At 41.4% G+C, this 13223-nt stretch overlaps 1 protein-coding gene across 1 annotated transcript in view; it reads left to right on the forward strand.

The window, feature by feature from the left end:
• The window catches only part of LRRC1 (leucine rich repeat containing 1), a 93640-nt gene that overhangs the window by 61330 nt on the left and 19087 nt on the right, over nt 1-13223 (forward strand). The window contains exons 9-10 of the mRNA XM_083348067.1: nt 4797-4915; nt 6602-6685. Of these exons, the coding sequence (XP_083204193.1) occupies nt 4797-4915; nt 6602-6685 (203 nt within the window). The remainder of the gene's footprint in view (nt 1-4796; nt 4916-6601; nt 6686-13223) is intronic.

The raw sequence follows: 13223 nt of genomic DNA on the forward strand, positions 1-13223 counted from the left end.
GTTATACAGCTACAACTCTGCATAAATGTATATACAATTTGGCTATGTTACACATATGGAAATACTGTATTGCATTTATTAATACATGCATTTCGAGCAGCAACTGCATTGGAAGCAGGTCTGACACAGCAATGCATGAGAAATATAAAGTGCTTTCCTATAGGAAGTTAATAAAGCAGGAATAAAGAAAACAATAAACTCACCAAGGTTTGTGTAAATAAATTACACAATAAAGCACAGGTAAATTAAATGCTCCCATGCATGCCTCCCCCAATTTTTCCGCATTGAATTGGAGGATCACTTGCAAGGCACGTGATTTGTTTTCAGTAGGAAGCTTGTATTTTACTGGGATAACATAAAATCTTCCCTCTTATCCATACCCATATCCAGCATCAGATTTTTTTAATAATAGAGAGCTTAGAAGGGTCTAGTTCAATTGCCTTATTAGATTCAAATGCTTGGAGGTTTAGTTTTAGTTTAGTTTTATTTGATTTCTATACCGCCCTTCTCCCTAGGGACTCAGGGCGGTTCACAGGGCATATATAAATAACGATACAAAAGTTAAAAAGAAATTAAACCAGTGCCCAGTTAAAAAACAACAATAATAAAGTACTAAAAACCAATTTAAAACCCATATTCCCCCATCAGGTCAGACCAGCTAATTCAAATAAGTGGGTCTTCAGGCCGTGGCGGAAGGATCGGAGGTCTGATGCCATCCGGAGCTCAACCGGCAGTTGGTTCCATAATGCCGGAGCACCCACAGAGAAGGCCCTCCCCCTGGGGGCCACCAGTCGACATTCCCTGACCGGAGGCACCCTGAGGAGGCCCTCTCTGTGGGCACGTACTGGGTGGAGGGAAGTTGACGCCGGCAGCAGGTGGTCCCCGAGGTAACCCGGACCCATGCCATGTAAGGACTTAAAGATCATGACCAGGACCTTGAACCTCACCCGGAAGACAACTGGTAGCCAATGCAGCTCGCGGAGCAAAGGTGTAACATGGGAGTACCGGGAAACTCCCAAGACAACTCTCGCGGCCGCATTCTGTACCAGTTGGAGCCTCCGAGTGGTCTTCAAGGGAAGCCCCATGTAGAGAGCATTACAGTAGTCAAGGCGAGAGGTCACGAGCGCATGAGTGACCGTACACAGGGCATCCCGGTCCAGATAGGGCCGCAACTGGCGCACCAGGCGAACCTGGGCGAAAGCCCCCCTAGTCATGGCCACTATATGATCTTCCAAAGTAAGCCGTGAATCTAGGAGGACTCCCAGGTTGCGAGCCCTATCCACGGGGGGTAAGAGCTCACCCCCCATAGAAAGAGATGGAACATTTTGAATGTCCCGGGATGCCGGAATGTACAGCCACTCAGTCTTGTTAGGGTTGAGTTGAAGTCTGTTCCTCCCCATCCAGACCCGAACCGCCTCCAGGCAACGGGACATCACAGCGAGGGCATCACTGGGGTGGTTTGGGGTCGAAAAGAAAAGTTGGGTATCATCGGCGTATTGATGATACCCAACTCCAAAACCACGAATGATCTCACCCAGCGGTTTCATGTAGATGTTGAACAGGAGAGGCGAGAGAACCGACCCCTGAGGAACTCCACAAACGAGAGACCTAGGGGCCGATCTCTGCCCCCCTTTAGCTAGTATTATCCTTACCCAGGAGTTCTCAAATTTTGTGGATGCTCTGTCTCCCTGAAATGATAAAAGAAAGGTTTTTGATTCCTTCTCAACTAAAAAACAACAACAACTAATGAGCTTCTTCTTGATAGTAGTGAGATGGCCCATTAATGACTTAGCACTGTGTGGGTTCCTCATCCTGTACCTTACCCCCTTAGCCCCACCTCCTGGCTCTGGGAATGTCGTGGGTATCCTTGTAGCCCTTGGTATGCCTCCTCCATCAACCTTTGGATGTCAGGAGACACAATAGAGCTCTTACTGTGCGTTTAAAAAGCACTGTCTATAAATAGGGCTGCCTGGACTGTATCCTCCGTCCTGCATCTGTCACGCCTTGCTAACCAACTCCTTATCTTCAAGGTCAGTCTGCCCCTATTTTGAAACCTGTGATTGTTAGTGTCTGTCCAAAAGTATACCTTGTGTATTCCACCATCAAAACACACTCGTGCTTACATTACCCTTGACTTCAGGGCAGGGAACACGATTGCAAGCTCCCCTTCAGTCTGACAGACACTCTGAAACCGGTCATCTGATCAGTTCTCCCTGAAAACTGCCATGAATTTTCCACACCTGCTGGTTTCCTCAAGGAAGGATCAGAATCAGATTCATCAATACTTGGTCTGGGAGTAAAACCAAGCGAGTCCTACGATGGGAGGAGGAGATTTCCCAGTGTGATCAGGTGTCAGCTCCAGTTGCAAGAGAGGAAATGGCGAGATGTAGCTTATTGCAGGGAACGGTTGTCACCCATTTGCCCAGCATCCACCCTAGATTCGCGACGGTGTGATGCCTATGTGAATACACCCTTATTTTGCGGAGGGAGACCTAGGAGACAGCCTCCTGCTCAAGTCTTATGTCCTGTCCCCAGATTTTCGGGGCTGCTGGCCCAGCAGGAGCCTGCTGGATGGAGGAACCGTAGTTAACTCATCCATGGACCCAACCTAATGAGGCTGAAGGTCATTCTTCTGAGCTGTGCGATGTGGCTTTTTGTGCCCTGTGTTCTTCTGGGTTCCTGCTCCAGATAAGCCTGTGCCCTGGGAAACAAAAGCCTAGGATGGTCTTTGCAACAGGTGTGACTCCAGGCAGTGAGTCAGGCTAATCAGGAGGGAAGAGCAGCTGTCTCTGCCAGCTGAAACACCCCTCGGCTTTGGGAAGCCTCTGCTTGTGGGCACAAGGGCAGGAGGATGATTCCTGGTCGCTTAGTTCTATGGAGTTTCTTTCTCTTGATTTGCTGGCATCACCCTTATCCAAACTTGCCCACAGAATTCAGCAGCAGATTCTAGAATAAGAGGAAAAAGTTAAAAAGAATTTAAGCTTAGCTAGACTAATTTCCCTATATATTTCCATCCTTTCCCACTTGGTTTGCAACTTTTCTTTCTTTCTATTAAATTTTTATACTGCCCTTCTCCCGAAGGACTCAGGGCGGTGTACAGGGCAATAAATATTAAAAACGAAATACAAAAGTTAAAAAACAATTAAATATTATGCCCAATATAAACAGTAATTAAAGAACCATGTTAAAACCCATCCCTTAACCCATCAAACCAGGCCGGATTGCTCAAATAAATAAGTTTTTAGATCGCGCCGGAAGGAGCGAAGGTCAGGGGCCATCCGGAGCTCGACCGGCAAGCGGTTCCACAGGTCTGGCGCGCCCACAGAGAACACCCTCCCCCTGGGGGCCACCAATCGACATTCTTTGATCGGAGGGGGGGTCACATCCCATAAGAACTCACATCCTAATCCTTTTTGGATGTTGTGTTTTGATTCCACCCTTCCTTTCAAGAAGATAGCGTGGCCCATACAATTATCTATGCTTCACACTCTCTTGCAAACCCTGAGAGAGGCAAAGAGGTTTTATCTGGGGTTCTCAGTTGATGCTATCACTGCTTCTCCTGAAAACACATTCGTCTTTAATACATGGATCAGTGATGAGTTGCGCAAAAATAATATTTTGTGAACATTGCTTTTGGCTACCAATGATTATAAAGTTGAGCACACTCTTGCTAATTACGATTGGTTTCCTCATTTTGCAATGTGCCCCTGGAATTTCTCCTCTTAAGTAGCATAGATTATTTGCTTAAGGACGCCTTCTTGCTTTTCTGTCAAAAATGTAATTCTGTTGTCCACTTGTTAGAGCATGGCTTTCTTTTTAAGGTAGGCAAGGGCTACCTTCCCAGACGTTCTTCCCAGATGTCGTTGAACCCTCCCGTCAATCTAGCCAGTAGAATCAATGTTGAAAGATGATAGCAATTCCGCTCTAACAGCATCTGGATGTCCATGTGTTCACTTCTGCCATTGGTGAATCAGCTGAGAAGGCACATTTCAAGTTTAAAAGCCTGGATGAATGACCTTACTTTTGACTGGTGTCTAAAAGAGCCCAAAGAGAACACTAGATGAGGCTCCTTGAGGAGAGTAGATAGTTATTGGCTATTGAGGGCATATAGGCAATAGCCTGGAGGGACAGGAAGAAGGCAATGATCAGATAAAAGATGACTGAGCCCAGGGCAGGAATGTAACCTGAGTAAATGTCTCAGACTAAACCCTTTCTAGGTTTCATGAAGATAAAAGGGAGAGAAGAGGGAAATACATTCAGAGTTACTGTAGCTTTTTGATAAAACTAATACCGATCTGTACAGCAATGGTTTCCTAGCCAGATCTGCCTTGAAGGGCTACAGTTGTCTTACTGCATTGACCACACAGCTTTATCGGAAGCCCTTCTCCAAGATGAACAAAGAGCGTCGATATAGTGTCTCACTTTATCACTCTGGTCTTCAATCTTTCAGCTAAAATACCAATTGGGCAGGCTTTTCATGACTTGTGACTTTTGAACAATATTGGGTTACAGTTTTTACAATTTCAAATCCGGATGACCTGAGGCCTGGAAACTCGAGAAGCTTTGTTGGTTTTTTTAATTGTAAAAATGTCTTTGGAAGGTTATCTTTTGAAAGATAGACTTTATTAGGTAAAAAAGCTTTTTTAAAAAAATCAGAATTTTTCAAGAACATCTGAATATTCTGGAGAATTAGTTAAGATTGTTTTCTCCTTAAGTAGTTGATAATTGCTACAATTAGGGTCTCTGGTTTTGTTTTGTCTACAACATTTTTAAAGGCTCATTTTTTGTGTCTACAGGAAAGTTAAAAAAGCTATCCATCTTGAAGGTTGACCAGAACAGGCTTAGTCAATTAACAGAAGCTGTAGGAAACTGTGAATGTCTTACAGAATTAGTTCTTACAGAAAATCAGCTGCTGGTAAGTATGCTGTTAGCTCCTCAAATGATGGCATTAAATGAGGATGGCAGAACCTTTATTTACCTATTTTAAGAGCTTATGACAATTACAGTGAAGTACGAAACAACTGAATTACTGTCCGTCAGGATGCATTTTAAACACAATATTGAATAGCATGAAGTTATAGTAGACCAAAATATCAGCTCAACAGTGAATGGGGCAGAGAGAAAAGCATGGAATTATTTCAAAGCAGGTTTCACTTGAATTTGGTTGTAATACCAACAACAACTTTATTGATTAGCCCTTGGGCCATATAAAAGTGCAAAGTTCCAGCAACAAACCGTCACCAAAACTGTTGTAATACCAAATTATCCAGCTAGGGTTAGTGTAGTAGAGCAGAAACTGTATTGATGGAAAAAGCGATTGCTAAATGTAAGACCTAATAAAGCATGATCTTGTTCAGAAAGTAATAGGATGCTGGCATGCTAAATTATGTTTTGGCTTTCTTCAATCACCTCAAACTTCAATACTCTAGTACTTAATGTAATTTATAAATTTTAATAGATATTTAGTAAATTAAATAATAAAGATTGGCTGATAGTTTTGTAACAGCTTTCCCAGGAGGAAATCACATTTGGTGGAGGGCAAATAATAAATCTGGAGAGGAAAAACCTGTCCCAGTTGATTTTGGAGGGCAATGAGAAAGACCTTCAACAAAATTAATTTAAAAATTTGATAAAGGTCAGTGATAGAGTTAAGAAGTGGTTTTATCTCATTTTTAGGATAGAATTATGGAACAATTGGTCTAATAAATGGGGAAGAAGGAGTTAAAACCTGCAAAGCTGAGGAATGGGAGGAGTAACAATGGAACATCATATGTTTGCTTTGCAGTGTGCTAGAACAAGATGTAATAGTAAAATAAAGGCTGTAATTTGTTCTCTCTCTATTATATGCTGCTCCAACTTGAGACTAATTTACTAGCCACTGTTGCAGAATAAGGCAAATACTTTGAGAGAGGAAAAAACCACAGAAGTAATCCTATGTTATCTTCAATAGTATGTTTTTATGAGTACAATAATCATGGATCTATTACTTGCTATGTGAATTGCCTTCATTTTCCTTGTTCACCTGTAAGTGGAGAAAAGGCATACGTAGGTAATGTTAACTACTGATCTCTGAAACATCAAAAATCCTAATTGGAGAAGGAGGACTAAGAGGTTTCTGTGAGAAATTGCCCCAAACTAGATGTGATCATCTTTTAAAATAAATATTTCTTATCTTGGTTACTCAGGAAGGTTTTGCAGTTGTGCCAATTATCCTGAGGTATAAGTCGGTACAGATGGAAATACTGATCATGCATCTATTGAACTTTTTAAATCTCAGACATCTGAAATTCAGCCATTTGTCTGTAATGGTAGGGTTTCCTGCCTGAGCAGGGGATTGGACTATATGACCTCCAAGGTCCCTTCCAACTACTACTACTACTACTGCTAGTAGTAGTAGTAGTTGTTGTTATGATGATGATGATGATGATGATGATGATAATGATAGAACTCCTCTTAGTAAAGATTTTGGCCTATCATTTCATCATTCTGTTTAAAGACAAATTCTTAAAAAGTTGCAGCACATTAATTAGCTCACTGCTTGCTTTGCCCAATTTACTTTGAAATTCCAGCAATATTAATTGCCGACATTGTTTTGTTTCAGACTTTGCCAAAGAGCATTGGAAAACTAAAGAAGCTGAATATATTGAATGCTGACCGAAACAAACTTGTATCTTTACCTAAAGAGGTAATTAATGTTTATTACTTTATTTATACTAGGAGAAATGAAGTATGTAGTTTTTATTCAGGAAAAATAGAATGGAATTGCTTAAGCTGCAGTAGCTGATAAATCTTCAAATAATTGAAGAATATAGATGTAGTAAAGTTTGCAGGCGGAATAGTGACTACATTGGACTGAAATCAGACCTTTACAATTACTGGTGAATGTTCTGTGACCGATGTTTGCTTGGAGATTAACCAAAATAATTAAGACTTTACCTCCTAGCCTTGGGCTTCTCAGATAAAGGAGGAGGACAGCTGTTACTTGTGTCAACATCTTTTCACAGTGTAGGTGGAAATCTGAAATATTATCTTAAGTTTTAAGAATAATTGAAGGCCAGGTCATTCTCCCGCAGCAATGTTCTGGAACATTAACTCTAGTTAAATTTGGAATTCTCTGTCAAAATACTGTTGAATGTCTCTAGCTATTAGGAGTATTTAGCTTATTAAAACTAAAATTACTGTGTAGAAGTATATCTCAAGACTGCAGGTTCTTAGATAATTATAGCAAATCATGTTAATAATATTACCTCCTAGTTGAGAAGACTGTCTGAAACTGCTTGATTTTTTTTAACCCAGTAAGGATATACTGCTGAAAATGAATCAGCACAAGTTCTTTTTTAAGTTGCTATCATGGAAGTAGCTTTTGTACAAAGTCCAGTGGTGGGATTCAAATATGTGAACAACTGATTCTGTGTGTGGATGCCACTTCCAGAAGTCCATTCTGGGCCTGGGCAACAAAAAATTAGTTACCGGTTCTGCCAAAGTGGTGCGAACTGGATAAATCCCTCCACTAAGTCCTAATTCATCAAGCATAACCAGTGCTACAATTAACTGAACATTACACAGGAATATACCTATTAATGGTTTAAACACTTTTGAGTTGTCTGTATTTTGCCAGAACACAACCTGATCCAGTTTCTTATTTTACAGAAAGACATCTTGAAATGTTTTGACTGTTTTGGCCATAGGAAACAATGGGATCACCCCACCCCCAAATACCTTGCATCTTTCTTATCACCCTATGATCAGAAGAATAGATGGCATAGTACAGTGATGGCAAACCTTTTAGAGGCCGAGTGCTCAAACCGTAACCCAAAACCCACTTATTTGTTGCAAAGTGCCAGGGCCGCATCAGCATTTTGGTTCCGTCAGAGAGGGCGGGGGTGTGGCCCACTGGGTGGGCACAGCCAGGGTGGTCACAGCAGCCAGGGTGGGTGTGGCCAAGTAGGCATGGCCACCTCGATTCTCTAACACCTCTACTTGAGCTTGGTAGCCAGCCATTTTGCCTGCTTTGTGCTGGGCGGGGCTGCTGCTCCAGGCGGCAGCAGCGGCCCCCTAAGAGACCTGCGTGAGCTGCTAGTGGTGGTGGTGCGCATGCCCACAGAGAGGGCTCTGAGTGCCGCCTCTGGCACGCGTGCCATAGGTTCGCCACCACTGGCATAGTAGCTCATGAAAAGTGCTACTACTAGTGTAGTGCTTATGGACAAAAAGAGAAAAAAAAATAACTTTTTTTGAAGATTCCAGTTATGGAATGATTAGGTTCGTTCTCCACCTATACTGCCCTTCCCCAATATAAAAACTCAAAAGTGTAGCCTTCTGCTTTTCCCCAGAGTTTTGCTAATTGAAAGGAACACGAGGAGAGGTTGCTAATCTGTCTTGAAAGAAAGAACACGGAGACCTCACTTTCTCGGACATCTCTTTCAAGTTAATTATCTACAGGTCAAGATGCATCCTGGCAAATAAAATGAACTGAACTCAGCTTATTCACTCAATTGGGGGCTCCTTTCAGAAATGTTTTAAAGTAAACCTTTTCTTAGCATTATGTCAGCCTAATCCTAACCCTGAGGACAGTCAGGAACATAGACTTTCTCCATTTACTCTTGTTTTTACAGGCTCGTTGCAAAGGTAGTTTCCCCCGCCCCTCTCTCTAGATGCTCTGCTGCTCTCTACAGGTTGATAGGTCAACAGCCTTTGAGAAGAAAAACCAATAGAAATAAAAATTAATTGGATGGAGCACCTGGATCTGACAAGACTATCCTAGCACCATATTCTTTATGGCTGCTAGGATAGTCTTGGCTGTATGGCTGTTAATAGTGACTTTTTCTCAGTTGGTAATTTCACAATCTTCCTTAAAAAGCTACCAGTTGCTGTCTTAAACAGGGTTGTGTGCTGGAGCTGCGTGAGCAGAAGCACAGCATAGCCCTGTTCTAGATGCTTGTTAAGGGCCCGCTAATTTATGCCGATATGATTTCCTCCTGGTTTTGAGCAGAGGGGAAACTACGGCAAAGCAACCGTGTGAACGCATGTGAGGTCCAGCTTCAGCAGAGGAACAGAGATTTACCTTCTAGGTCAAGGGTGTCAAACTCGCAACGTCACACGTGATGTGTTGCGATGCATCACGACTTTTTTTCCATTGCCAGCAGTAGGCTGGCAGTTTGACACCCCTGTTCTAGGTAGTTAAACAGTGGTATGTGGGTGGGAAAAAAAAATCAGATCCAAAAGGTCTCCTTCATTGTACCATGCATTCCTTAAATGCCTTCTGCTTAATTCCAGAACATTTCCCTCATCCTCTTCAGCCTAAGCCAATAATATCAAAGACGTGTCCTGTCCTTACAGTAGTAGCCTGGGGGTGGGGGGGTGGGAGGCGGGAGGAAGTAAAAAAAGGAACACTCCTTTTTGCAAAAAACAAAAACAAGGAGCCTTCCAATCAAATCACCTAAAATAGCACAGAACACTTAAAACAATTCCACTCAGGCTGTTCTTTCACTCAGACCAAACCAGCCTAGCTTGTTCCATAATTGGACCAAAACTCACTAAACGTGCATGTTTTATTTTGACTGTGAATCACTCAAAGCAGCTGTTCAAGCTTGAAGTCTTTAATCCATCCTTAGAGGAGAGCTGAGGATTTCAGGGCGAAGGATGAACGTGTAAAAAACTACTTCTCAAATGCATCCAGTTGGTCTCCTAAAATAGTTGCCATTTTTCAGTCCAAGAAGAATTTCTCCTGTGTGCGTTTGGCCAACTTAGTTCTCTTGGTTGCAGCCTTAAGTGACTGACGGATAAAAAGATCAATAGAAATACTTTCGGTCGTGAATGTTGTTTCTAATGTGGTGGTTTGATTTCTGTCATTTGCTTCTAGCAAAATATGAGCGCGTGCTATAAATAAGAAAAGCAGCACATGGTGTGAAAGTCAAAGAATCAGAAAAGATTTAATTTATTTTTTTATTTATTTTAATTCCATTTATATCCCGCCCTTCTCCGAAGACTCAGGGCGGCTTACAAGCTTAGCAGTAGCCTTCATTCTATGTATATGCCTGCTTATTAGGGCTTTCACACACACCCCAAGCGGCATTATTACAAAGTCAGCTTAATTGCCCCCAACAATCTGGGTCCTCATTTTACCTACCTCGGAAGGATGGAAGGCTGAGTCAACCTTGAGCCTGGTGGGATGCGAACCTGCACTAATTGATTTAATTTATTGCTTTCAGGGAAGAAAGACTAATTCAAGGCAATAGAGAAGGGATGGTGGATAATCAGCAATAGACAGGAGTATAAACTCTGTAGACCGGGCATGTCAAACTGCCGGCCCGCGGGCTGGATGCATCATACTGAAACCACGCCCACCCCCCATTGTCAGCAAAGGGGAAAAAGTCACAATACATCATGCGACATCACGTGACGTCATGAGTTTGACATGCCTGCTGTAGACTAATGGCAAGGATGTTGGTCTTGGAATCAGATTTGTTCTATTTAAAAGGCTTAAAGCACTATATTATTATTATTATTATTATTATTATTATTATTATTATTATTATTATTATTATTATTATTATTATTATCTGGGTGGATGTGATATTGCTGTACATATTCCCCAAAACTCTTTTATAGTCTCTGCTTGCCTTTCAAGGTGAAAGGAAACACTTAGTTAGACGTTCTTCCATCTGAAGGACTCAAAGCTTGAGACATTGTAAGACTTGCTATGTATTACTCTTGTGTGAGGGTTTTGTATGCCCTTCCATCTCTTAACCGTCTGAGATCTAGCATAGGTATAAGGCAAAGAACATATACTGATCAGGAAAACCTTTGAGTTGGTAAGAATATTAAAACCATTCTATGTATTAAGGGCCCATACTTTTATCTTGGCTTTTACAAAAAACTTTTATTCTATATAGCCTAGTAATTGCATTTCTTTCATAATTTAGACAGTAATCTATCTCTGATCTGCCTGGAGAATTTATTTTCGCAAAATGAAGTGTTAATAATGTGGAACAAATCTGAGCAGCTGACCAGTAGGATGCAATCCTATAAATATACCAACAATGATTCTATTACAAGTGAATAATTTACTGAAAGCAGAACATTATTTTCTCTTAATTAGATAAAGCAAAACAAATTGTCCTCTTAGCTGGACGCAGATAAGACATGATTACAGAACTGTCTAGTTTGAGTAGTTTTAGTCTTTTGTTGACACAATGAATGCCTTTAGTTGTTAACTGAGAAACATCTTGGAGGGAGAAGTAACAGAATTTACAGAGTTGGGAGGGACCTTGGAGGTCTTCTAGTCCAACCCCCTGCTCAAACTGGAAGCCCTATACCATTTCAGAAAAATAGTTGTCCAATCTCTTCTTAAAAACCTCCAGTGATGGAGCTCCTGCAGCTTCTGGAGGCAGGCTGTTCCACTGGTTAATTGTTCTCACTGCCAGGAAACTTCTCCTTAGTTCTAGGTTGCTTCTCTTTGATAAGCTATCACCTTGTCTTGCTCTCAAGTGATTTGGAGAATACGTTGACCCTTCCTTCTGTGACAGCCCCCCAGATATTGGGAGACTGCTATCATGTCACCCTTAGTCCTTCTCTTTGTTAGACTAGACATACTCAGTTCCCACAACTGTTAATTGTATGGTTTAGCCTCCAGTTCCCTAAAAATCTTTGTTGCTCTTCTCTGCACTCTTTCCAAGGCATTATAAAGCAGTACTAACAATTCACATCATCTTGATACTATCCCTCTGTTGATGAAGCCTAGGACTACATTGGCCTTTTTGACAGATACAGCACATTGCTGGCTCATACTTAAGTGACGAAAAGAGAAGAGTACAACATTAGTAAACATTTATATATGTTGAAATGGTAGAAGATCCACTCATCAATAAAGCAATGGCATGATTTGATGAGATGTGCCTTATTCCACAATATATCATGGGTAAAAAAAATATTGGGGAAGATGGAAGTGATATTTCCTGTTCTTCCAAGATCAGTTATTTTGAAAGTGTTAGAGTATAACAGAACTTGAGTTGTGTGAATGAATAATGTTTGCCGTAAAAGATGATCAAGCCAGACCAAATGGATTTTTTTCCTTTTCCCCTTTCTTGTACATTTATGAAACTATAGGAAAAACTATAGGAGTAGCCAAAAATAAAATATGCACACCAAACCTCACAGAATAACTAGATAGATGAGACTGGTTGATATCTTATAATGCAAAGGATAACTGTATGGTGGAGTCAACTAATCGTTTTGTTGCAGAAGGAGAAAATAATGAGTAATGCCAACCTTATATATGTATGCTATACACCACTTTGTATGCAATATATAGATTTTATTTACAGATAATCCTCGACTTATAACTGTTTGTTTAGTGACAGTTCAAATGGCACCGGAAGAAATGACTTATGACTGTTTTTCACACCTACGGGAAAACATCCCTTATTGCAGCACCCCCAGGATCACATGGTCAAAATTCGGAGGCTTGGCAACTGGCATGTGTTTATGATGGTTGCAGTGTCCTGGGATCATGTGATCACCTTTTGCCACCTTCTGACAAGCAAAGTCAATGGGGAAGCCAGATTCACTTAACAACCGTGACACTAACTTAACAACTGCAGTGATTCACTTAACAACTGCCAAGAAAGGTTGTCAAATGGGGCAAAATTCACTTAACAACTCTCTTGCTTGACAATGGAAATTTTGGGCTCAGTGGTAGTCATAAGTATTTACTAGTATACAGGTAGTCCTTTATTTATGACCACCATTGAGCCCAAAATTTCATTTGCTAAGCAAATGTGGTACAGGTGGTGCTCGACATACAACATTTCATTTAGTGACCGTTCAAAGTTACAACACTGAAAAAGGTGACTTGACCGTTTTTCATACTTGCAACCATTGCAGCATCTCCCTGGTCATGTGCGCAACTGACTCATATTTATGACAGTTGTAGAATCCCAGGGTCATGGGATCACCTTTTGTGACCTTCTGACAAGCAAAGTCAATGGGGAAGCCAGATTCACTTAACAACTGTGGCAAGAAAGGTCATAAAATGGGGGGGGGAGAAATTCACTTAATTGTCTCGCTTAGCAACAGAAATGTTGGGCTCAGTTGTCGTCGTAAGTTGAGGACGACATCACCCAAGGTGTTGTTGCTGTTGTTTTTTTTTACCTAATCTGTGGGGCTCCAGAGCAGGCACCAAGGAAGCATTGCAGTCCAACACCAAGTCCTGTATTGCCTAGAGC

The sequence above is a fragment of the Vipera ursinii genome, assembly GCF_947247035.1.
Source record: "Vipera ursinii genome assembly, chromosome: 1".
Taxonomy (NCBI): Eukaryota; Metazoa; Chordata; class Lepidosauria; order Squamata; family Viperidae; genus Vipera; species Vipera ursinii.